The sequence below is a fragment of the Miniopterus natalensis genome, chromosome 8 (genome assembly GCF_054644295.1).
Source record: "Miniopterus natalensis isolate mMinNat1 chromosome 8, mMinNat1.hap1, whole genome shotgun sequence".
NCBI classification, from domain to species: Eukaryota; Metazoa; Chordata; class Mammalia; order Chiroptera; family Miniopteridae; genus Miniopterus; species Miniopterus natalensis.
In genome coordinates this window covers 123,436-147,859 of record NC_142088.1, presented here as the reverse complement: position 1 = coordinate 147,859, position 24,424 = coordinate 123,436, and the positions used below count along the sequence as shown (strand labels likewise).

At 57.2% G+C, this 24,424-nt stretch overlaps 1 protein-coding gene across 4 annotated transcripts; it reads left to right on the top strand.

Moving 5' to 3' along the window:
- The first annotated feature begins 73 nt into the window (after window positions 1-73).
- Window positions 74-17,347, top strand: D2HGDH (D-2-hydroxyglutarate dehydrogenase). Of its 4 annotated transcripts, none has more exons than XM_087819449.1 (10): window positions 74-423; window positions 1,726-1,783; window positions 2,819-2,958; window positions 3,918-4,111; window positions 4,515-4,683; window positions 6,285-6,428; window positions 7,703-7,845; window positions 9,839-10,004; window positions 16,268-16,391; window positions 16,757-17,347. In XM_087819449.1, exons 1-10 carry the CDS (start codon window positions 84-86, stop codon window positions 16,959-16,961), a joined length of 1,683 nt encoding a protein of 560 aa, XP_087675575.1. In that variant the 5' UTR covers window positions 74-83; the 3' UTR covers window positions 16,962-17,347. The 4 variants fall into 4 exon arrangements, with proteins under 4 accessions (XP_087675575.1, XP_087675574.1, XP_087675577.1 ...); XM_087819448.1 differs by having other exon boundaries at window positions 16,238-16,391; XM_087819451.1 differs by having other exon boundaries at window positions 16,238-16,508; window positions 16,757-16,845.
- The last annotated feature ends 7,077 nt before the right edge of the window (window positions 17,348-24,424 follow it).

Below are 24,424 nucleotides of genomic sequence, written 5' to 3'. Positions count from 1 at the left end.
GTGCCCCGCGCCCCCCCGCCCCTCCCGGGCAAAGACTTGCCTCCTAACGGCCCCGCCACTTGCTTTTCTTTAGGGCACGCGCTATGGCGCCCCGGTGGCCTGCGTGGCCCTTCCGGTGGCGCGTGGCCTGCGCTCCTGGAGCCTTCGCGCGGCGGACGTGGGCGGGGGCGCCCGGGACGCCCTCGGGGGGCGGCCTCCTTGAGCTCGCGGGCACCAGCCCCCTGCTTCGCAGAGGCAGCTCCGGGGCCCCCCGCGCCCCCGAGGTGGCGCTGACCTGCGAGCGGTACCCCGTGCGGCGCCTGCCCTTCTCCTCGGTGTCCGAGGAAGACCTGGCCGCCCTGGAGGGCATCGTCCCCGGGAGGGTCATCACGGACCCGGGGGAGCTGGAGGCCTCGAACGTGGACTGGCTGCGAACCCTGCGAGGTGAGCCGAGGAAAAGCTGCCTGCGGTGACAGGTGCTCCGAGGACAGAGCTTGCGGAGACTCGGGTGGCGCCTGCCGCCTTCGCGCTCAAGGACGGCACAGCCCCTGCTGCTCCAGGGGCCCCCTGCTACCGCTCGCTCCTCTCAGCTCCCGTGTGACAAAGCACCAGGGCCGGGGCTTAAGAGGGCAGATGGATCCCTCAGTTCTGGAGGCGGCTGGGCTGAGATCAGGTGTCTGCAGGGCTGCACTCCCTCTGGAGCGGGGGACCCTGCCTGCCTCTCCGGACTTCTGGGGGATGCGCTTGGCTTATGACAGCGTCTGCCCAGTCTCTGCCTCTGCCATCACATGGGACGTAAGAAACGCCCAAACCTGTAGAGAATTTTTATAAGAGCTTATTTGAGCCCAAGCGATGACGTGCCAGGGAGCAAGACCTCAAATGCTCCAGAAAATAACCCTTTTGAAGCTTTCATGAATTTGAAATGAAGGAAAGACCATAATGAAGATTACATGAGAGTGGGAGAAAGCAAGGTGGGGATTGCATTACAGGACAGTTAGCAACCACTTGAGAGTGGTTATTACCTTTATTTAGGAAGTGTGCTGATGTAGCTGCACAAGAATAATTGACAGGGTTAGCTTAAGGCAAAGATAAGCCTTTTACTAAAAAGTTATATGCCTGGGGCAGAAGGGGGGCAGTTGTTAGGGACACTGACAGACTAGTTATGCCGGCTCCCACTTGCCACATCTGGACCTCAAATCATGATAGCAGAGAATTATAACCCAGTGAATAAAAGAAGATCCCCTGAGCCCGCACTGATGTGATTGAGTAGCTAAGTAAATAAATGGGGGAGAGAGGAGACCCCTCCTTACAGTACGAGGTCCGGTATTCAGTGTAGGGTGGCTGAAAATCACTGTTTGGCAACCATCCTAAGAATCACTCCTGGCAGGAAAATCAACAGATGCTAAATTCGCAGGTGAGCTTGGAGGAGCAGTAGGGTATCTACAGAGTGTCAAGTGGCTGCCTACAAGATGCTTGGTAACTTGCAGTGGAGAAGCCAGGCAGGAGCCCCTCCCCTCACATCCGGCCACCTTCATCGGTACTGCAGTCAGCACCCTCTGCCGGCCTCTTCACCTCCCCTCAGTGCACACACTGACTGCTGTTGCCTTTGAGGTTTGCGGGTGACCTTGGTTGTGTGGGTCACCTCACCAAGGAAGCAGAAAGTGCTTATGAAGAACCTTCTTTTCCCCTCCCAGAGCGTAGGCCCAGGAGGTCCCCTCCTGTGTGTAATGCTCTTTTCTGTCTCAGGCTGTAGCAAGGTGCTGCTGAAGCCCAGGACATCGGAGGAGGTGTCTCACATCCTCAGGTAAGAAGCCCACCGTGCCTCTCTGTGGTTTGTGAGTAGTTTCCTCATGAAGACATGCAGACAGACCCAAGGAAGCATCCTGTGCAGGGCTGAGCCCAGAACCTCAGAACCTCAGACCTCAGAACCTGGGTGCTGGACTGAGCATGGTGTGGGAGTGGCTGCAGACTCCAAGGAAATGGACTGTACGTTTCTTGATTTTTTATATCAATAAACTATCATGTTCATGATAGGAAAATTGGGAAACGTAGAAAACCATAAAGAAGAAAATACAGTCTTAGCCGGTGTGGCTCAGTGGTTAAGAGCATTAGCCAGCCCTTGCACCAAAGGGTTGAGGGTTTGATTCCTGGTCAAGGGCACGTACCTGGGTTGCAGGTTTGATCCCTGCCCCATGTCGGGGTGAGTGTGGGAGGCAACTGATGTCTCTCTCTCTCTCTCTGCACCCCCTTTCCTCCCTCCCTTCCACTCTAAAAATCAATGGAAAAAAAAATCAGACAAGGATTCACAGAACAAACACCAAAAATAAAATGTAAAAGCAACCGCTAATTTTTCCTCCAAAGATAACCCCTGGTGGCGTTTGGTGGTTTTAAATGTTGTCACATTATATTTAAGACATTGTAGGTTTTTTTCTTGCCATTTGCAAATCCATGCCCGTTTCTTGGTGCGTATTCTTCTTCTGTGCCATTTTCGACCCATGGAAGGTTCCCACCTCACAAGTGCCCTACAGTTTACAGTCCCCCAAAGTTGCCGGACCACACCAAGTGGTCTTGAGTTTCCATTATCCCTCAAGCTTCCATGTGCGCCTGCTCTCAGAATCCATCGCTAGAGGCTGGCACCTTGCCGGGTGGGTTTACTTGATGCTCGCGGGCACACTGCCTCCCAGGGGTGGGCACACCCATTTCTCCAAATCCTTACCCATCGGGGGGCCCTCGATTGCCATCACTGCCCTTCTAGCCAGATGTTGGCCCGGAGCGTGTTCCTTGGGACTGGGTGGGTGTGGAGAAGAGGGAACTGATACCCTTCCCGTGCTTGTCCCAGGTACTGTCATGAGAGGAACCTGGCTGTGAACACCCAGGGGGGCAACACGGGCCTGGTGGGGGGCAGCGTTCCTGTCTTTGATGAGATCATCCTGTCTACTTCCCTCATGAACCAGGTGGTCAGCTTCCACAACCTGTCTGGTGAGCCTGGCTCCTCTAGGTGCCACCCTCTTCCTTTTCAGCTGCTGGGGTGGGCGGTGGGGGACCTGGGCCTGGGAAAGAAAGGACCAGCTCTGTCCATGCCTGGCCCTCTGGACATGTCCTCACAGGGGGTGTCATTTAGTTGGCCACTTAGTGACTTACACTGTGTGCTTGAGGTGAAGCGGATGGGCTGCCACTGTGGCCCCTTTGGACTCGGACATTCTTGGCCAGGACTGCGTCTGGGTGTGTGAGGTCCTGTGGCATGAAGGGGCTTCCTGCTCGGTGTGGCAGCGTCATGGTGTTGGCTGCTCGAGCAGGACGTACAGGCTGGATCATTCTCTGTGGTGGGGGCACCTGGGCACCGTAGGGTGCCTGGCAGCATCTCTGGCCTCCGCCCGTTCAACACCAGCAGCACCCCCAACCAGAAATGTCTCCAGACTTGTCACGTGCCTGGGGGGGCAGAACCACCCTTAGCTGAGGACCACTGCCTTACAGCAACCCTCTCTTCTCCTTCCTTGTGCATGCGTGTGCATGCGTGTTTTCTCATTTCCGCCTGACCAGCTTAGTTTTTCCTTTTTTTTCCCCTGTCCTTGCCTGAGGGTGTGTTTCCCATTGCTTTTCAGAGAGAGTGAAAGGGGGAGACACACATCAGTTGTTTGCCTCCCGCATGCCCTGACTGGCCGGGGTCGAGCCTGCAGCTGAGGCACATGCCCTTGTCCGGAACTGAACCTGAGACCCTTCAGCCTGCAGGCGACACTAACCACTGAGCAGACTGGCCAGTGCCAGTGTTTCTTTCTCGTGGTGCTCACAGAGATAACCTCTTGGGAAGGGATGGGGCACAAGCTCCTTTCTGGGTTCTGGGCCAAATTCTGAGGTGGCCACTCCTTAGCGGGAAGTTGCACTGGAGGCTCTGAGTCACCCGGAGCTGGGAACACTGTGTAGCTCTGCTTGCTCCATAGGGATCCTGGTTTGCCAGGCGGGGTGCATCCTGGAGGAGCTGAGCCGGTACGTGGAAGAGCGGGACTTCATCATGCCCCTGGATTTGGGAGCAAAGGGCAGCTGCCACATTGGGGGGAACCTGGCGACCAATGCTGGTGGTCTGCGGTTTCTGAGATACGGCTCGCTGCGTGGGACTGTCCTGGGCCTGGAAGCGGTGAGTTGGAGCCACTGCCATGCTTGCAAGTGGGGCTCTGCTCCCAGGGGTGCCCGGCCTGGCTCCCTGTGTCCCCGTGCCAGTCTGAGGGCATGGGTCTTCCGGCCTTTTCTCAGCCGTCAGTGTGCTCACGAGGCCTCTGAGTGAGGCCCCTTGGACTTGGCTGTCAGGTCCCAGGTATGGGCCCTGCTGCATCTCTAGGTATAGACCCTGCCTTTGCCCAGCTTCCCTTGAGAACTGGGCTCTGAGTCTCATGGTTGTGGGTGGAGGAATTTCACTCCAGCCAGGGAAGAAGAGTCTTTCCTTCAGCCTGATGGGGTAACTTCAGGCCCCACCCTGGGCCCCTGCTTTCCTGGACTGTGGGCTGGTGCATAAACACCCTTTTTTCCTACTCTCTGGCCAGGTGCTTGCCGACGGCACCATCCTGAACTGCCTCACCTCCCTGCGGAAGGACAACACTGGCTATGATCTGAAGCAGCTCTTCATTGGGTCAGAGGGTACCCTGGGGGTCATTACCGCCGTGTCCATCCTGTGTCCGCCCAAGCCCAGGGCTGTGAATGTGGCCTTCCTTGGTAGGTGCAGTGCCTGCCACTGGGAGCTAGGCTTTCCTGGCTTCTTGTTCTTTGCAGAGGGAACCAGGACCTGGCCTTGGTGTTCAGTTGGGTGCGGAGTCAGGCCTGCGGGCTCTGGGTGGAACAGCCTTGTTCTGCACCCAGACCGGCTTCCTTGCCTCTCTTATCATTTGTTACTCAGGAGCATGTGCCTCAGGTTCTTTGGGAAACGGGGTCGCTGGGCATAAGGTCGAGGGCACCGGTCTTCCCGGTGGGGCTGGACAGATGCCCTCCCTTCCCAGGGGACTTGAATCACAACCTTGCACCTGCTTCCCGCAGGCCCCACCCTTTGTCTGCATCCACCCCCCTTCTTGCTTTCATCCCGTTGGGTAGCTGTGTGGTCCATCTCCACCTGTCCTCGGTCAGGAGGGGCGCAAACCGCCAGTCTTCTGGAGGCTGCTGTGCCCCTAACATACCAGTGTGGCCAGTCAGTCCCATCAGGGTCTTCACTCTGGGCGGTCAGGACCATCCCCTCCTAACGTCCGTGTTCTCGTCTGGACTCTTGGTCCTGTTTGTCTTCATTTCTTGGATCGTCATCACCGTTGTTTTATAAATGTGCTGTTTCCCTTCTTCCTGTCCTGTGGGGGGCGCCTGCTGCAGACGGGTTCTCACTGTCAGTCTGTCTGAAAATGCCTTTGAACCATGCTCATTCTCGAGAGGCACGGCCACTGGGTGTACAGTTCCAGGCGGGCACGCGTTGCTTCCACTGTTGGAAATATGCCACTCTGGGCGCCCCCACGGCTGCTCTGAAGGGGTCCACCTCTCTTTGGACACTGGGTCTTTCATGGTTCTCGGTACATTTCTCTGGGTCTCCCTGGCCCGCCTCCTCTCAATTGCAGTATCGCCGTTTTCCTCTCCTTGGCCTGTGGTTAAAGGTGTCTTCCCTCCCGTCTCTCACCCTCTCCCATCCTTTCCATCCCTTTCACTGTGTTGCATTCCACCTGTTTCTTCCAACCTGTTCATGAATGCTTTCTTCCGCTGTGGTCCATGTGAGCTGAGCCCCTCTGCAGCCACGTTCTAGCCACGAAGGCCCAAGCCCTTCTCTCTCATACACTCTTCCTGATTTCTCTGTGGCCTCTGATCCCTGACCCTTCCCTGGCCCTTTCCACCTGCAGCAATCCACTGGGTCCTTTCTGCCTCCCGGCTGGACGGTCAGCTCCCTCGCCCTAGGCACCATGGCAGCCTCTTGGTGTTCTGTGAGTGTCTTGAGCGAGTCACAAGGAAACCTGAGCACTGCTTTAGTAAGAAGAACAGTTAAGCCTTTTCCAGAGGAGACTGCTTCTGGCCTGTGCACAGACTTTCCCAGGTCTCCTCCCCTCTCATTTCCCATGGCCTCCCGCACCATGGGCATCCTCAGCGAGCCCTCTCTGTCTTTGTCTTCCATTCCTGTGATGTCCTTGTTGGCTGACTGGTGGTATTTCCCTTGGTAGTGCTCCTGCCACTCTGAGGCCACTTTGCTCGCCAGCTGGGAGTCGGGTTGTCAGGCTGCTTCACAGGGGACTTGGATGGGTCTGGGCAAAGGTCTGTGCTGGCGTGTGCCTGAGGTGCTGTGCCCTGTGCAGGTTGCCCAGGCTTTGCTGAGGTTTTGCAGACTTTCAGGACCTGCAGGGAGATGCTGGGGGAGATCCTGTCAGCGTACGAGTTCATGGATGCTGAGTGCATGCAGCTGGTCAAGCACCACCTCTCCCTCACCAGCCCAGTGCAAGGTACTGACCCACGCTGATCCTTTTAGGTATTTGCATGGGATGGCTCAGGCTGTTAGGTCTTCATCCTGTGCAGAGGGGGAGGCGGGAAGGAGGATGCTGGCTCCTCTGCAGTTGTGGTTTCACCAGGACTGAATGAGCCTAGAATTCTCATTTACTTTCATTTTAAATGTGTCCTCAGTTCACTTAATGCAGTCGGGTGGGACAGAGCTCTGGTGTCTTCGAAACAACCAAGTGCACTTGCTAGAAATGCTGTCCTGTCTCCAGGACCGAGAGACATGCCATTCTGTGACATGCTCACCCTCCAGTCTCTGAGCAAGTCATGAGTGCAGCACCCGCTCCCAGTCCCTGCTGAGATTATGAGCCTAGAGGTTAAAAATATTCAGGTGCAGGTCTTGGTGATTTGATTTCTGAGATCCACCCTAAAGAAATCATCATTGTCTTAGCTGCCCTAACAGAACCCACAGGCTGGGTGGCTTAAAAAAAATTTATTTCTCTTGGTTCTGGAGGTTGGGTCCCCTCAGGTTGATATCCAGAGAGCCCCACTTCCTGGCCTGCAGATGGCTGCCTTCTCACTGTCCTCACCTGGTGGCCAGAAAGAGCTCTCCGGTGACGACTCCTCCTCTTAGCAGGGCACCAGCCCTACAGGATCAGGGCCCCACCCTCTGACCTCATCTAACCTTAGTTATCTCCTTAAAGGCCTTATCTCCAAACAGTCACATTAGGGGTAGGTTAGGGCCTCACTATGGGAATTGGGGTGGGGTGGGGCACAACTCAGTCCATAACAATTATAAATAAGGAATGAAATTATAAATTTTGAATGAAATGCTACTTTTGTTATTAACTGGGAAACAATGCAAATGTCCAGTGGTAAAGAAATAAGACACATAAAACCTTTGGAAAGATGATGGACCTCTGGGTGCGATGGACCTCTGGGTCCCTGAGTGGACGGCAGGCTTCTGGGTAGACTGTGGGTCTCCCGGGGTTTGGCAAGAGTGGCCTCCTATAGCCTGGGACACCCCTGGCCCATCCAGGTGCCAACAGTGAGGGCTTCACAGTGTCCCCTTGGTGGTTCCTGGGTTTCCAGTGAGTGTGGTTGTCACAGTGAAAGGTCCGTCTTCAAACCATCTGACATTCAGCCTCAGTAGAGCTGCTCTGCAGGCTCTGGGCCCATCTGCACCACAACAGCCCTCAGAGGTATTTTGGCTGTGCTGACCCGGAGCTGTCCTGACCCAGCCTGAGCACCCTGCCTGCCCTTCCTGCCTTCTGCCCTCCAGAAAGTCCATTCTATGTTTTGGTCGAGACCTCAGGCTCTAGAGGGGAGCACGATGCTGAAAAGCTGAGCAGCTTCCTGGAATCTGTGCTGGGCTCCGGCCTGGTGACTGACGGGACCCTGGCTACTGACCAGAGGAAAATCAAGGTGTGTGTCCTGGTGCCCTCATCCTCTGCCCAGCCCCACTCACCGGGACCACGTGGAAGGCCTCGTGTCCGCTTGAGTGTGGGTTGTGGCTGGACGTGAGTGGCTGTCCCAGCTTTGGTAGAAGAACCTCTTTGGAAACACACTCTTGGTGTCTAGGCCACTTCAGCAGTGTTTTAAACAGAACTGTGCAGCCGTGGGAGGCGTAGTGCGGCATTGAGCCAGTCGTGGGGTGAGACGTTTTCCTGAGTATGACTTGGCACCAAGAGCGACTCGGCCTCCAAGGACAAAGGAAGGAAGTGAGGGGCCTAGGACGGGGAGCCATGGTCACAATGAGGGGCTCGGGCCTGGGGCAGGGGAGCTATGTCACCATCACAGGGCCTCCTGGGTGCTCCCCTCCATCCCATTTCCCTTCGTGGTCCCCTGTGCTGCAGTGTGGCCAGTGGCCAGCAGGGGGCAGTGGCAGGACAGGGCCCAGGTGGGTCTGATTTGGGATGAGGGGAGAGTGGGATCTTGTCTCCCAGTGATCGGCTGGTTATTGACTCTATGTCTCTACTATTAAACCTTTTTCTCTACAGTTACTTTTACGTTAGTTAGATGTTACACGTACGGAGTTACAACAGTACCTGGCCAGGCCCCTGTCAGGCTTGATGCTTCCCCCCTTAGCTCTGCTCTGCCCACAAATGTCCTCCCTGCCCAGGCACAGCCCCCTCCATCGGTCTCACTGCAGAAGACAGCAGACACCACTGTGCTCCAGGTGTCTGCTTGGAGCTCAGGGAGCAGGTTACCTGGGTGGGGACCCTCCCTCAGAGGATGGCTGCTGTCCTTTTGTGGGGAGGTAGGAATGCGCTGGTCCTGGCCAGTCTGGACTGCTGGCTCCACAGCCTTTTTCTCAGATGGTGGTGCCCAGAGGTTTAGTGCTGGGGGTAGGGAGCTGGGCTGGCTTCCCCCCAGGTAGACCAACCAGAGGGGGAGATGGCAGGTATGGGGTTTGGGAAGGGGCATTGAGCAAATGCGGGATGGAGGGGAGCACCCAGGAGGCTTGTGCAGAATATCCCTGAGCCAGTGGGACAGGCGGGCGGGTAGGCAGAGCAGATCTTGTGGCCCTGCACGTACGACGGACATGAATGGAGGCCCATGGAGCCAGTGGGTAGAACAGCAAGTGAGCTGGGGGTCCTCATGGCTCTGGCACCTCTGCGGGGACGTTGCTGGGCTCTGGGTTTATGAAGGGCCGGGCCACTAGGACCTGCTGATAATTGGGGGGCAGCGTGACCCATGGGACTGTAAACATCAATGAAGAATGGGGAAATCATTATTTTTAGGGGTGCTCATGGCACTATACTTATGTTAAAAACAAAAGGGGCATCCTTACCCTATAAATTTCGCCATGATGTCTCCTGAGATGGTGGGGTATGTGGGGGCAGGAGTAGGGATGAGGCCCAGGTGGGACAGCAGGGCCCAGCAGTGGCACAGCACACCGTCTCTGCTCCCTCACAAGGGCTTCAAATGTCCACAGTGACAAGTTAACCCAAACAGGTAAACCACAGCTGGGTTTGTGTGGAAGGGCAGCACTGCCGAGACAGTCCCCTCCAGACCCTGTCCCCAGGCCCTACACCCCCCACTGTCCCTGCTCCAGCCACCAGCACCCCTGTCCCACCCATGCCCTGAGTGCCCCCTGGCAGCCCAGGGCCTATCCTTGGGGGCCTCCCCAGCCCCTCACCCATCAGGCAGCCCCGGCCAGCCATGCATCCCCCACCCCATCCCCCAGACCTACAGGATGTACCTGGAGTGTCCTCCGTCATTGCTTGTCCCCTTCCAGAAGGGGGCACTTGGTGCCTCAGTCGCTAGCACTGAGTGCTGTCCCGGTGTCGCGTCTAGGATCTTGTTGGACTATGGACCCTTGGATGGAAGCCCAGTGCCTGTCACAACACATTGCCGTGGACGCCATCACCATCAGGTGTTGACTTTGCCTGTCTCCTCTCGTCCATCCACGCAGACGCTGTGGGCCCTGCGGGAGAGGATCACGGAGGCACTGAGCCGGGATGGCTACGTGTACAAGTATGACATCTCCCTGCCTGTGGACAGGCTGTACGACCTTGTGACCGACCTGCGCGCCCGCCTCGGCTCAAAGGCCAAGCACGTGGTGGGCTACGGCCACCTGGGTGAGCAGAGTTGGGCATGCGGACCGTGGTTAACCTTGGGCTAGCTCAGAGCCATGTCCACCTTCTGAACAGTGATGGACAAAACATGGGGTTGAGAGATTCCTAACCATTTTCCTGAGTCTTTTGGGTATTTGGGGAAAGAGTGCCATTGAGCATGAGGAGCTCCTTAGGTGCAGTAGGGCATGGACCCTGAACCTAGAGTCTGAGCAGGACTGAGATCCCCCAGTGAGGACAGCAGTGACCCTAGTTAGAGGACAGCACGGGACAGTCTGTGGGACTTGAGTCAGGAAGGCTGCTTCAGCACAGCGGTGTGAGACATCAGTAAGGGTTGGGAACTTTGGTTACGTTGAAAGTGAGTAACCCTGTTCCTCAAACCACCTTCATGGGGATGATGGCTGGTAGAGCCAGGGACTAGAAACCTTAGCATTCGGGGAGAGGGCCGAGGGTGGGCGCAGGGGTACTGACTGTCTTCCTCCTGAGACAGGTGTGGTGGAGCTGAGGGTTTAGACTCCAGACTGGGTGAGTGCTCCTCTGGGGATAGTAACTCCAACCTGTGCCACAGCTGAGGACACCATTGTGGTCCCAGTGGGCTGAGGTCTCTCCCTCCATGAAATCGGGAGTGAATGCTGAGTTTGTCGGTGCTTCAAGATGACCGAGCACTTGTCCTGTAACAGTCAGGGACCAAATGACACTAGACCCTCCTGAGGCTAACAGGGCCGTGTTCCCAGGGTGAGCCCCACTTGGCCATGTTCTTTTCTGTATCTTGTTTGATCCCATTTAATTCTGCATGGGAACTTTTTGGGAGTCTTTCTGTCGGGATCCTTGATTCTGTCCTGGCTGATGCTGGGGCAGTCGCCCTTTTTCCGTCGCTGGGAGTCTGTACGCAGTAGTTTTCTCCTCCTGTGTTTGGAGAACTTTCCAGTGAAGATCAGTGGCCAAAAGTTTGACTGCAGACAAGTTTCCTGAATATCTAAAGGATAGTCCAGTTTGCATTTTTTTCTGAGCTTGTCCTGGCGATTTTTCTTTCTAAGAACTTGTCCATTTCTTTTAGAACTTAGAATATGTTGGCATAATGGTGCTCATTGTATGTCTTGTTTCCTTTCGTGGTGCTCGTGTGGTCAGGGAAGTGCCCCAGCCAGGGAGTAGCCATCACTTAGCCACTGTGGCTCCAGGTCCCTGTGTCATCGTGAACAACGCACATGGCCTCTCTACGGACTGCAGTGGGAGGGTGGAGCGTCCATGGGTGTGATGCTTGGAGCCCCCTCGCTGGGACTCTGTCTCCTGGCCTCTGTGGTTGGCATGCCCCTGCCCTGCCCTTCTGCAGCCCTGACCTTGGCCCCAGGCTCCCAGGAGTCATTTTCTCATCTCCATTGTCATTTCTCCTTAGACCCATGAGTTAGGCAGAAATGTGTTTTTAATTTGCAAATATAGGGGAGTTTTCTAGCTGTATTAAAAATCGTTAACTTGCTGTTAATTGCACTGGAGCAAGAGACTGGGCCTGTGTCATGTGGGGACTGTGTCACACCTGGTCTGTGTTACACCTGGCCCTTGTCATGCCAGGCCTGTGTCACATGGGGACTGTGTCACACCTGACCTGTGTCATGCCAGGCCTATGTCACATGGGGACTGGGTTACACCTGCTCTATGTCATGGTAGGCCTGTGTCACACTTGGTCTGTGTCATGCCTCGTCTGTGTCAGTCAGGGACTGTGTCATTCTGAAACTAGTCAGTGGCCTGGTGGGTCCAGTGTGCGGTAGGATTCCAAAACTGTGACGACTGCCTGAGAGAGCTGCTCTGAGGCCCTGGGGCCGTGTTTGCACAGATCCACATCCTGCTGGCTCAGGCGCCTCAGCCCCCAGGGGACAGTCCAATCTGTCTCTCCTGGTAGCTGCCAATTTAGAAGATAGGAGATTAGAGCTGTCGTTTTCTTCTGTAAATGAACCTCTTTATCTCCAGAGTTTCTTCTGCGTGGAGCCTCTTTTGTTTGGTGCACAGGAACGTTGGCTGTCCTGTTTGCGGTTTGCCTGACCTGCTGGTTTTCCTCCTGTGACTCAGCTAGCTGTTTTCTGTCCGTGACGTAGACTTGTGTCTTGAAGATAGCACAGAGCTGGGGTTTCTTCATCATTGGCCACTCTGTCTTTATTATTATTATTTTTTAATCCTCGCCGGAGGATATTTTTTCCATTGCTTTCCGCAGAGAGTGGGAGGAGAGAGAGAGAAAAAACAACAACGAAACACATCAATATGAGAGAGACACATCATTTGGTTCGCTCCTGCTCATGTCTGGGCTGGGGTGGAGCCTGCAGCCGAGGTGTGTGCCCTTCGCCGGAATTGACCCTGGGACCCTTCAGTCCGCGGCCAGCACGCTAACCACTGAGCGCCCGGCCAGGGTGGCCACTCTGTCTTTAACTACAGCATTTGGTTTATTTGTGTTGGGCAGGGAAGGCTCAACTTCTCCCCCTACCCTCCTAAGTTCCTCGTCTGAGGCCTTGGAAATAAGATCCACACAACAGAGCCCATGAGAGAAACAAGTTCACTAACGCATGCAACTCGCACGCAGAGGACTCAGTGATAGGCGCTCAAGGGGGCTCAGGGCGCGGGCATCTCAACAGAGAACAGTGCCCCCTAGAAAAGTCGCAGCAAGAGGACAAGGACCTGCAGCTTCCTGGGCAGCAAACTGGGAAGGTCGATAGCTCCCTGGGGAACTGGACCACGTGCTGTTACCTGAATCCTTTTGGTGCCTCCGGCTGAGCAGGGCCCAGCGTTCCTGGCGATGATCTCTGTCCTGGAGGGGTGTCGATGGGACCACTTTACGTGGACGCCCTGCTCTGGTGAAGGGGGGCCGGACAGCTGTGCTGCTTAGTTGCCTTCAGCTCAGAGACGACTCGAGCTGCGGGGGCCCGTGTGGGTGGTTTTGCTCCCTTCGCCTGCGGTTGGCTGTGGTTGTGCTCCCGTCACTCGCTCCCTCGGTTTGTCTCATCCTGCTTTCGACTTTCTGTCTGTCCCATTTCTCCTCTATTTCTTTTTTCCTATTTCAGTCTTCTTTTGGTTGATGTTTTTTTCTCATTTAAGGTTTTTCCATTTACCAAGTAGGGGATTGTATGTGTATATCTGCTCCTTGGGTTGCAGTCCTGGAGTGCAGCTGGTGTTCTTAGCTGAGCCGTGTGTGACATTAACCAGTGTCATTAGCCTCCTCCAAACAACGAGTGGGGTAATTTTATGGGTCCTCCTGGTTGGGCTGTCGTGCCCAGATGTTTAGTCAAACACCAGTCTAGATGTCGCTGTGAAGGTCTTTTTTAGGTGGGATGAACATTTAAATCAGGAGACTTTGAGCAAAGCAGATGATCCTGCATAGCATAGGTGGGCCTCACCTAATCAGTTGAGGCCTTAAGAGAAAGAAGACTGGGGTCCATCCCCTAAGAGGAGGGACTCCTGAGCCTTCAGCTTGCCCCTGGGTCTACAGCCTGCCGGTCTATCCTGCCAGTTTCTGACTTGCCAGTCCCCACAATTGTGTGAGCCAGCTCCTTAAACCGCCCCTCTCCCTGGTCCTCCCCCACCCCCGCCCCTTTGTACACATCCTGTCGGTGGTTCATCTGGAGAGCCGTGACTGTAACGTGGGCAAGGACCTTGGGACCCTGTGGCTTCGATTGTTATAACCCGCGGTTCGTACACTGTTCTGGAGTAGATCTCAATTTGATCTTGTGTTTTGGCCCCCGTGGCTGTGCTGCTGTGGTATTGGTGTGGTCATTGTTGGTCCAGACCCGCGCATACCCCTAGTCCCGCTCTGTCTGCTCTTAGCCTCCGCCTGGTCTCATCTTCAGAGTTTCCTACTAGGGACGTAGGTGACAGAACATCTCAGATTTTATTCGCCTGAAAACGTATTGATTTTGTTCTGAAATGGATTTCAGCAGTTTGGGGTTGACAGTTCTTTTCTTTCTGCAGCGTGAGGTCTCGCTTTGCTGTCTTCCGACTGTGTCACTGCAAAGTTAGCTGCGAGGGCATGTGTTCCATGTAAAGGAATCTGCTTTTCCTTTCTCACTGCTTTTACAACCTTGTGTCCCTCTGGTTCATCTGGGTGACAGCGTGTGTTCTGCTGGGTCTCCAAGGGGAACAGTGTCTTCAAACACTGTTCTTCCTGCTCCTGCTACCCCGGCCCTGTTTCTGGAAATGCAGCCCAGTGCCCTGCCCATGGTCCCCCGCCCCATTGCTGATCGCCGTACCTGTGGTCGGGGCCTCAGTTCCTGCTGCATTCAGAGCGTTTTGCCATCTTCCAGGTCACGCGTCTCGCCTTGCTCTGCGCAGTGTCTTGTTAACCCTATTTGCTGAGGCATGTGCTTCAGCATCATACTTTATTTCTAGAACATAGATTTGCAAATTTAAAAACTTTGCCTGGCCAATGTTTTGTATTCTTTAAAAATATGTTTTTATGATTTCTTGAGAGGAAGGGAGAGGGGGACAGAGGCATAGAAACATCAATGAAAAACATCAATCAACTGCCTCTCCCCCCGCCACTGGGGACGTGCCCTGACCAGGAATCCAACTGATCTCTTGGTGTACCAGACTACGTTCAGCCACTGAGCCACACCAGCCAGGCAGTGTTTTGTATTTTTTATCTCATTTCTTTAAACGTGAAGCATTTATATTCTGTTTCTGGAAATGGCAGGATCTCGAGTCCTGTGGTCGATTCTGCTGCCCTGGCTCTTGGTGGCTTCGTTTTGTGTGGATGTAATTTGTGGCCTGGCTCATGTACCTGAGGTCTTTGCCTGTGGGAGTGTTTGAGGCCTGGGTTGGAGGTGACTTGCTTGTTTGTGCAGGGGGTGGGGAGGGTGGGTGCAGACCTGGGCCCCCAGCCTGGAACCTCAGCATTTTCACATTCTGAGCTCAGTGTCTGTGGACCACCAGGTAGTGTGAACTCCAGCTGCAGACTTTGTGCTGGTTGATGGTGGGGAAGATCCAGGGGTCAGGGGAGGTAGGTCTCCTCCCACACGCAGTTCCCTGGGCAAGGCCCCGGCGGCATCTTCAATTGCCTTGGCCCTGAGTGCATCAGTGGGGACCACTTTTGGTGGGAGGGGTCCCTGTTATGCACCCCACATTTGAAACATCCAGATGAAGGGAGGGGGTATAAGAAGCCGAAGGTCTCTGGATCAGAGGCCACAGGCCCACCCTCCTGTGACTCCTCTGCCCTCTGTTTTGCCCCAGGTTTGCTGTGTTTGTTCCAGCCTCTGGGAGCCCCTTCCTCAGGCTCTGAGGCTCCCTTCCCCTCAGAGTGGACAGTAGCCCTCACTGGGCCTGGCCCACTGTCCACTCAGCCCCTCCACCTCCCTGACCACTGACTCTGGGTGTGGGCCTCTTCTCTGTGTGTTTGTGCTGGCTCCCATGAATGCTGGCCACACCCAGCTTCTCCAGGGTGTTACCTCCCACGTCTCCCAGGGCAAGCACAATTCCTGCCTCTCTCCTGCCTGCTCCCTAGGGCATCCCTCCTCCCGGTCCATGGTAACTCCACTGCCTGCTCTCATGACCCCAGGTACTCCCTGGGCTCCCTCCAGCCAGGGTCCATCCAGCTCACAGCCCCACCCAGCTCATTGGTTGCATTGACTTGGATCCATCTGGGTTAATCTTGTGTCTTGTCGGTGCTCTGGAACCCCTGAGAGAGGGTGCATGTGGGCAGTGAGCCCGCCGTCCCCAGGGCCAGAGCCAGCATGTGTTTGGATGATTCTGGAAAGCCAGGGCCCTGGGGGTCTTAGTGAGGGGGCCCGAGGCCAGAGAGCAGTGGGGCCAAGCAGACCTGAGAGGAGGCAGCTGGGGAACCAGGACTTTGTTTGCAGTGGGTGTTGGATGGGCAGCCTCGGGGACGGAGGAGGCATCCTGGGGGTGGGGGGAGGCCTCCATGCTGCCCATGGGGGCCTCTGGTGGGGATGGGGCCATCCTGGGCATTGTTGGTGATGTGAGTCTGGTGACAGCTGACAGTGTGGTCAGACCCCTGGGCTCTCAGTAGGTGAGGCTTTGGGGGCTCTCAGTTGGGAGCCCTCGGAATGTGTCGAGCTGGTGGAGGGTGGGGTGGGGAGAACTGGAGAGAGAAGTGAGCAGAAGCCCAGGGAGCTGGGCCCCTGGAAGAGGCTGCTTTTATCACTGCAGGTCAGTGGCCAGTGGCTTGAAGAGTTGGAACCAGACAGAGTACAGGGAGGGGGCTCTTGGCCCTGCGCAGCCTAACCCGTGGGTCCCTGTCCCCCCAGGGGACGGCAACCTGCACCTCAACATCACAGCAGAGGCCTTCAGTGCATCGCTGCTGGGTGACCTGGAGCCTTACGTGTACACATGGACGGCAGGGCAGCGGGGCAGCGTCAGCGCCGAGCACGGTGTCGGCTTCAGGAAGCAGAGCGTCCTTGGGTACAGCAAGCCGCCCACGGCCCTGTCACTCATGCAGCAGCTCAAGGCCCTCCTGGACCCCAAGGGCATCCTGAACCCCTACAAGACACTGCCTGCCCGGGCCTGATGGGCGTCGGGGTCAGTGGGAGTGGCCTTGGTCCAGTCTTGGTTTTGCCCATTGGGATGAGCGCACAGGGCTGGTGTGGGCTCGGGCCTCTGTCCCATGGAGCCTCCTGGTTGGAGGGGCTGGGAGATGGCTCCAGGGAGCTGGGACTCACTCTTGGGGCAGGAACCGTCCTGTGAGCAGAGAGGAGGGAGCTGCTGTGTGCTGCCCTGGCTGCTCTGCCCAGCCTATAGATGGACACTTCCTTTCCCTTCACATATAGGGAGGGGGTCTCCTGCCGGAACATCCTGGACAGGTCGGTGGATGAGTGGTTCTGCCCACTCAGAAATAGACCAAGGAGCACCTGCCTTTGTTTGAGGACCGCAGCCCTGGGAAGAGCACTGTGGTCCTGCTCCCCCACCCCCCATGTGGGACAGTGCGAGCCCAGCTGCCTGGGCGGTGGTGATGACTTCACATGGACAACGTAGAGCACCAATCCTTCCTGAGGCTCTAACCCCAGAGCCTGGCTCACCAGGGGCTTCATCGGTGACGTGGAATGAGTGACTGCTGGGCCCTGGAACGTGTTATTTCCCTCCACAGTAGTCAGAGCTCAGGCCTCTGTCTCTTGCACTTGGCTGTCTGCTGTGATGAGTCCAGACAGATGGGCCATCCGTGGCGAGGCCCCGACAGGCACATGTACATGCTCACCACACAGCCTTCCTGTGTTCCTGCTTCAGTGACCCCCCAGCTTGGTTGTCCCTGTGGACTTGTGGCCCCTGGGCAGCTTCTGGGCTGTGGTGACTGTCTGGGAGGTGGGACGCACTTTCCCTTTCTGGCTGTTGTGAACTTCCAGTAAAAGTAGAATCAATCAGGACACGTTCCTTGCTTCTGTTACTAGAAAAGTAATCTCAACAGCCCGTGGAGAAGTGCCTGTGTGCCACGTTCCCTAAGCACCAGACATAGGGTTGCCAGAGTGACCAGCCTGGCCCTCTCCCAGACCCTATTCTGTCCCAGCTTTGGCCCCACCCTGTTGCTTGGAGCCCTGTCTCATGGGGCCCCTAAGGCTTAGGCTCATGTCAGGCAGGTCAGTTCATGTTTGCAATGACTCTCAATAATAGTTTTACGACTAAGTCAGATTGTTTATTTTTGAGAATTAAAACTGCATGAAATATTAAACGGCTAAGAATTTTGAGGCATTTTTGATAGAGTAGTGACAGGGCTCTGTCAAGGCGGCCCAAGGACGGGGGTTCTGGGAGCAAGTGCTAGAGGAACCTCCATTTCCCTGGGGCATGAGCTGGTCCCCAAAATGTCAAAATGTGAAGTGCCCTACAGTTCACTCCTGCAGAATCCACCTGTGCACACACATGCGCATGTATGCAGTACATACACATGCACAGATACACACTGAACACAGACACGTGGACAGCCCAGAGTACTAATCCTTCCTGGGGCTCTGACCCCAGGAAGGGGTCACATGCATACACAGGCTTGTTCCTGGGACATGCACAGAGCACTCTCTGCATGTGGGGTCTTGCTGGCCAGGTTGGGGCTGGCTTTTTGAAAAGGAGGTGACTTGCCTCAGATCCTCAGAGGGGTAGGGAGAACTGGAAAGGGACAGCCACCTGCTCCCAAGAGAGAACGTGGCTTGAGGAAGCTGGCTACACACAGAACCTTCCTGTGTGTTGAGACTGTAGCTGGGCTCACCTTGGGGAGGGTACCTGGAGGTCAGGGTAGGAAGGAGGTATTGTTTTTGTATTTTTTGGATGACTTGCACTTTTTTTTTGGCCAAGCTCATGTACACTTTAAAAAAAATCCCACACAGGACAAACCTGGCAACAAGCTGATTGAGAGATCCGGGTCAGGGGAGCCAGCTGCCGCTGGGCTGCCCGCAAGGCCTCATTGGAGGTGCACCCATGGTCCCTGCCCCCATACCCTAGGGAGTGCAGCCCAAGCGGAGTCCCTGCTCCCCCATCTGGTCCCTGGGGCCACCTGCCTGGTCAGGGTCCTAGGCTGTGGATAGGCCACACCCTGGTGGAGGCTTGTGTTCTCTTGGGGGTGTTTTGACCCAGCTAGATTTCAGGGCGCAGGTCAAGGGCCAGTTTCGAGCCCCTGTACTGGCCCAGCAGTGGTTGCATCAGGACGGCTGTGACTGCCTGGGCTAAGTGGCCGGCCTCCTCTCTGTCCCCTCTTTGTCTCCTCCCTCCCACTCTGCCAGGATTTAAAACAAGGGCCCCCACCTTCCCTCCTGGGGTGAGGTGGGGTGGAGTGGGGTGGGGTAGGGGCCTGCTGTGGCAGCTCCCTGGGCCCTCCTGCCCCACTGGCCCCAGTAGCAGACTCCCATGTCTGTGGCCACTGTTCCACTGACCCTGGCTGGGTGCCCATAGGCAGCCTCAGGCGGCCACGGCACGGGACAAACCCTGTGGTGCCTGACACTCAGAGCCTGGCAACCGGCCACTCTCTCTGTCCTCTGTCCTTCCGAGGTTGGCAAGCAGCTCCTGGCACATAGCCTCTGACCCCCTGGAAGCCAGGTGTTTGAGGCTGGTGTTTTTCCAGCTGCTTCTGGGTTGGAGGCTGGGGCTGCTCCGCCCAGTGGCAGTTACTGGACATGGGACATGGTTTCAGGTCAGGCAGTTCCTACCAATGTGACCTGGAGGGCAGTGGGCCCGTGAGGGCTGGGTCTCTGGGAGCTCACAGTGTTGGGGGGTGGGGGTGGGCAGCTGTTTGCTCTCATGGTGTTTATTTGACACTGGGGAGCCGGGTGTCTTTTAGACCCCTCCCTCCAATTACTCATCTGGCTTTTTTTTGTGCCGCTGAAAGTCAGTGGCTCAGAGTCAGTGAAACAACACAGCCTAGCAAAGTGGACTTGGGACAGGAAGTGAGGGGCAAAGTATGTTTATGATCATAAAATGTGCACCCTAAAGACAGGGAGGTCTCGAATGTTCACATACCCAGGAAATCCTATTGGAACCAGCGGGAAACACTGACTAGACTTCTGTCTGGATGACACCGCAGACCCACTGGGCGCAGGCAGCATGCCCTTGTCCCACGGGGAACGCACTCCGTGGCCGCGATCTCATGAAAGCTGGTGCAGTGTCCACGAGAACAGCACAGTGAATCCCACACCATCCTGGCCACGCTGCACACTCAGTGTCACGTGGAAAGAGGAAGCCGAGCAGTTCAGTCGGGAATGTCAGCAAACCAAAACCTGCCTTCCAGTCCCCGAACCCCAAGGCCCGAGCCCTGAACCCTGAGCCTAGCCCCCTAGCCTGTAGGGTGGAGAGACAACTCCCCTCCAGAAGCCATCTCCACCAGGCCTGACTTCTGCTGAGGATAATCTCGAGTGTGCCGGAGGTGGAGAGGGGTGGCCATTGGGTTTGGATGAGGAAAAGCTTATGATTTTTGCTTTAAAACCTCTAAATTGTGCAATGTGAGAAGAGGTTATATAAGAGGGGCCCTTGTGGAGACACTCCCTGGAGGAGCCCAGGGAGTGGCGAGGGAGGGAGGGTGTGTCTGTGGTCTCAGCCCGGGGAGCAGGTTGGGAAAGTGTAGGGGGCAAGGCGTCTGCCCCTCAACCCCAGGGATGTGGTTGGGGATGGGAAGCCCTGCCCAGGCCTGTAGGGAACGGAGTCCCTGGGGACAGCAGGCTTCCTGTTAGCTCAGGACTTGGGGTGTTCCATGACTGGATCCAGAGGGCTCTGAGGAAGAGTCTAGGGGTCGTGTTGCCCACAGGGCTCCTGAGGGCAGCCACTGGAATGCTGCTCTATGGAGAGGGGCGATGACAAGTCACAGCGCAATGTGCCTGACCCCTGACCTCGACCCCGCTGACCTCACACTGGACGCAGTCCCAGGCCATCCCTCCAACTCCTCCCTGATCCCCATGAGGACTAGGGTGGCTCAGCTGGCTTCACCACCCCACCTCCACCTAGGACACCACCCACCATCCTCAGCTCGAGGCCCCTTGGACTCAGGGGCCCAGGGGAGGGCAGGCTCTTCCAGCAAAAGTTCAGGCCATGAAGGCCACATGGGGAGTGGGGACAACTGAGTCACCAAAGTTTCTGGATCAGTTCCTGGTGCAGGGGTGCATGAGGAAGGGGCTTCTGGGACAGGCCCTGGCCCTGGTCCAGACGTGTGCAAATAGGTGTCCGTGGACGGGGCTGGGAAGTGCGTGATATGCCCTTGTTTCTGGGCGGAGTTTGCAGCAACCTGAGCCTCGCAGAGAGGGATGGGTCATGTGGGTCTGAGGGAGACTGGTGTGAGGGGTGGAATGTTGGACCTGGTTGCTCACATTCCAGCTCATTTGGTCTGAGGCAGAGGTCTGGGCTCTGGACCTACTCCTGACTCAGGCCTTGGGGTCAGTTCATGTGCTCTGGCCAAAGCCAGGGCCCGGAGGGGCTGCTGCCTGGAGGGTCCTCTCGCATGTCGCCAGCTGGATTCCTGGTGCCCGCTTTCCTGGCAAAGAGGTGACTTCTGATTCTGTGGATGGAAGCCCCTCCCACCCATGGGTCCTGCCAGCTCCTTGCCCATGGCCACCCACACCCAGGGGAGGAGGAAGCACTTAGCCTGGCTGGCCTCCCCTCCCACCTTGGGTCGGCCCCAGAGGCTGTCCATCCCCACGGGATCCAGGCCACACACCTGGCACAAGTGTGAGCATGAGTGGCTAGAGGCAGCCCTGCCCACGGTCAAGGTCCCTCCTCGCAAGCAGGTGGCAGGGTGGGCTTGGAGGTGACCCTGTGTCCTCGGCTCTGGCCCTGCCTGCAGGGGTACCGCCAGCCCCCAGACTTCACTCGTGGCTTCTCCGTGCTCCATCTACACCTCTGGCCCTGGTCTTATGGGGGCTCCAGCTGGAACACACAGGTCACAGGGGACCTCTCCCTCCTTCCCTGGGTCACCTGGGCAGTTGGACCTCAAAAGTCCATGTCATGGGCTCTGTCTGAGCTGGCTGGCAGCAAAGGCTCTGGGCCTCCTGCCTCAACTCACTCTTCCTGCCTGGATCTCGGGACCTGGGACCCAACTGGAGTGGGGTGTCCCTAGGCCCCAGCACCTGCAAGGGATCCGAGTCATGACGACGCTTGAGGTGCGGGCTGCTGGGTGGAAAGAGAGCGTTCCCTTTAAAGATGGAGCAAGGCAGCCCCCGGACCTTCTTAGAGGTTGGAATGCGGAGGGGGCAGGGAGCGTTGAGGTGGAGAGCTGCCCAGGCTGGAGTCCACACCATGACCTCAGGGTGCAGGTGGAGGGAAGCAGGGACGATGGACTTCCCACCCTAGTCGGATGCTGTGGGTGAGGTGTGAGGGGCTGTGTGCCTGCCAAGGGCCTCTGAGGCCAGGGAGGCCAGGCCTGAGTGTCTCCTGGAGCCCATGTCCACACAGCCCTCTGGATGCCCCCCGGGGCTGGCCTCTGGTGGATGACCTGGCTATCTTCCAGCCAGACCCCTCCTCTGTGATGCCCAGATCCGGGATGCATCGAAGGTGAGTGGCTGTCCCCACCCTGACTACAGGACCCCCCACCTCCCAGGGTAGAGGACACAGGGAGACGTAGGCCCCACAAGAGACCTCTGCGGGTGCTACGCAAGGAACTCCTCTTTGCTCTGTCACCGAGCCCATCACCCTCTGTAGGGGTGTCCCGGGGCTCAGGCCACCCAAGGGCCCTCTCCCGTCCCTCCGCTCGTCTCCCAACCCCCCCCCAACTTGGAGGGTCAGAAAGGGGCATTGAGCCCCTTGGGGTAGGAAGGGAGGAGGTGGGGTTCAGGGGGTCCAAGGAGGGCTCTTGATGGGGGTGGAAGGATGGAAAGGGGACGGCATGGCTCCTGGCCCTCCATTCCCTGCCTTCTGCAGCCCTGACTGGGGTGTGAGCAAGGCGAGGTTGCTCAGTCAGCGAGCCAGGCCGCCTGGGTGCGCAGCCTTCTTCAGGTGGTGGGTGGGAGGGTCCAGCCAGGAGGGGGGTTGCGCTCGCTGGTACAGACCAGGCTGCCCATGGCTGCTCCCCAGCCCTGGTCGCCATGGGAGGGCCGAGTCCCTGCCACCCCAACCCTGGCACCCAGCTCCCCTCCCTGCCTACAGGGTTTTAAGTCAGTTCCTTTCCTGGAGCCCCAGCCCCTACTGCCGAGCAGCCACCGGTGGGGCCTCGCTCCCCCTTCACCTGTTCCCCTCCTTGTTCCTCACCTGCCTGACAGCTGACTCCCCAGATCCTTCAGCCTCGGTGTCCTTAGCTGCTGCCTCCTCCCCTCCAGCCTCCCAGCCCCCACCAGCTGAGGCTGGGCCCTTGGACTCCTTCTCTCCCCTGCTGGCTGCTCCCGAGGGGCCCTCCTGGGGACTCCTAGCTTTGGACACCAGGTGCTGAGGCCATGGCCTCCACCCAGGCCTCGCCCTGGACCCAGCATGCAGCTGCGGTCTTTCTCCAGAGGCTCCACTCCTTGGGCCCAGCCCATCACCAACTGTGCCAATACCTTGGGAGAATTTGACCTTGTGGGCTGTGGTCACTGTCTACACCAGGGTGTTGGGTTAGAGTTGGGGTTACAGAAAAATACAACAAATTTGGAGGAAAGTAAACATTTGTAACAACAACAAAGTCTGAGGCCCCAGAGGGTGGGAGGTGGGGCCTCGGCACTTCTGTCCTGAGATGTCCCCACATGTTGCACTTAGTGTCCCCCCCCCGACCCTGGGGACTCCCTCCCGTCTTTGAACAGGTGGACAGTTGGCTGCCCTGGGTCTGGCTGGCTGGTCAGTCCGTCGGTGGCTTGGTCAGAACGACTACCCTTTTCTCCAGCCCAGCGCCACAAGTGTGCCCCGATGACTCAGAGGAATGCATTTCGTAACCAGTAACTGCTGCGGTTTTCCCTGACTCACTTGCCCCACTGGAACTCCCCCAGGAGCTAGGCTGGTGCCTGCATCGGGCCCAGGGAGGGCTGGCCCTGAGAAAGCATTGGAAGCCCTACATCCTGCACCCTGGGGCTCCTGCCTCTGGGAGGAGATGAGGGAGGTGGGCACAGTGGTGGGGACTGGACGTTGGATGGGGACGGGGGACAGAGGGGAGGACCACCCACAGACTGCCTAGGGCCTGGCCCCACCTCCCACTGGTCAGTGAGCAGTGAGCACCCTCCCTGGGGCCATGGGCTGGCTGGTATCTCCAGCGCCATGTCTCTCGCCTGGGCTGGGGCTGAAAACTCAGCAGCTTCTTAGAGTGGTGCCATGTGCCATTACCCAGTGCTTGCCTGAAACGTTCCGCCAGAACGTGGCACTCCCAAGAAAGGCTCCCTGTAGGAGAGCTCACCCTGGCTTCATGCCTTTCCCCTGACCTCCGACTTGGCCCTGTGGCTTCGCTGGCCTCTGGGCGTGAGACGTGCAGGTAGCCTCCCGACTATCCCCCAATAAAGAGTGTGTCCTGGTGGCCGCTCCGGCCCAGAATAAACACCCTGCCCGAAACAGAACCTATGGCAGGGCCACCACTGCCCCACAGACCGTGAGCTTGAGGCGCGGCCCCTGCTGCAGAGCCTCCGCGGTTCGGTGGTTTGTCACGCAGCACGAGCGAGGGGCTCGCTGGCCAGTGTGTAGGTTCGTGTCCTAACCTGTGGGTTGGTGCTGCTTGGGTTCCTGGCGAGGTGGGTCCTGCTCATGCACTGCCCGTCTGTCCTTGGCGGTATCTGATTTTTCTTATTTCAACTCCCACCCCCATTTTAGAACTGAAACACAGGGTGCTTGGCTCCAGCTCCCCTCCGAGGATGGAGGCAGGGCCTCACACTTCTCACCCCGTTTTAGTTGAGGGCTCTCCTGGGGAGCAGACTCCCTGCCCTCCGAGCCGTGGCCCCTGGAGCTCTGTGTATGCCGGAGAAATGCCACAGTAGAGATGGCGTTCCCACACTGGTGGCCTCTCCCGCCAGGCTAGGCGAGGGTTACAAAGGGTGTGGCAGTGTCTCCCCAAGAGCCTGGACTCGTCCTCAGTGGCTGTCTCTCCTGTC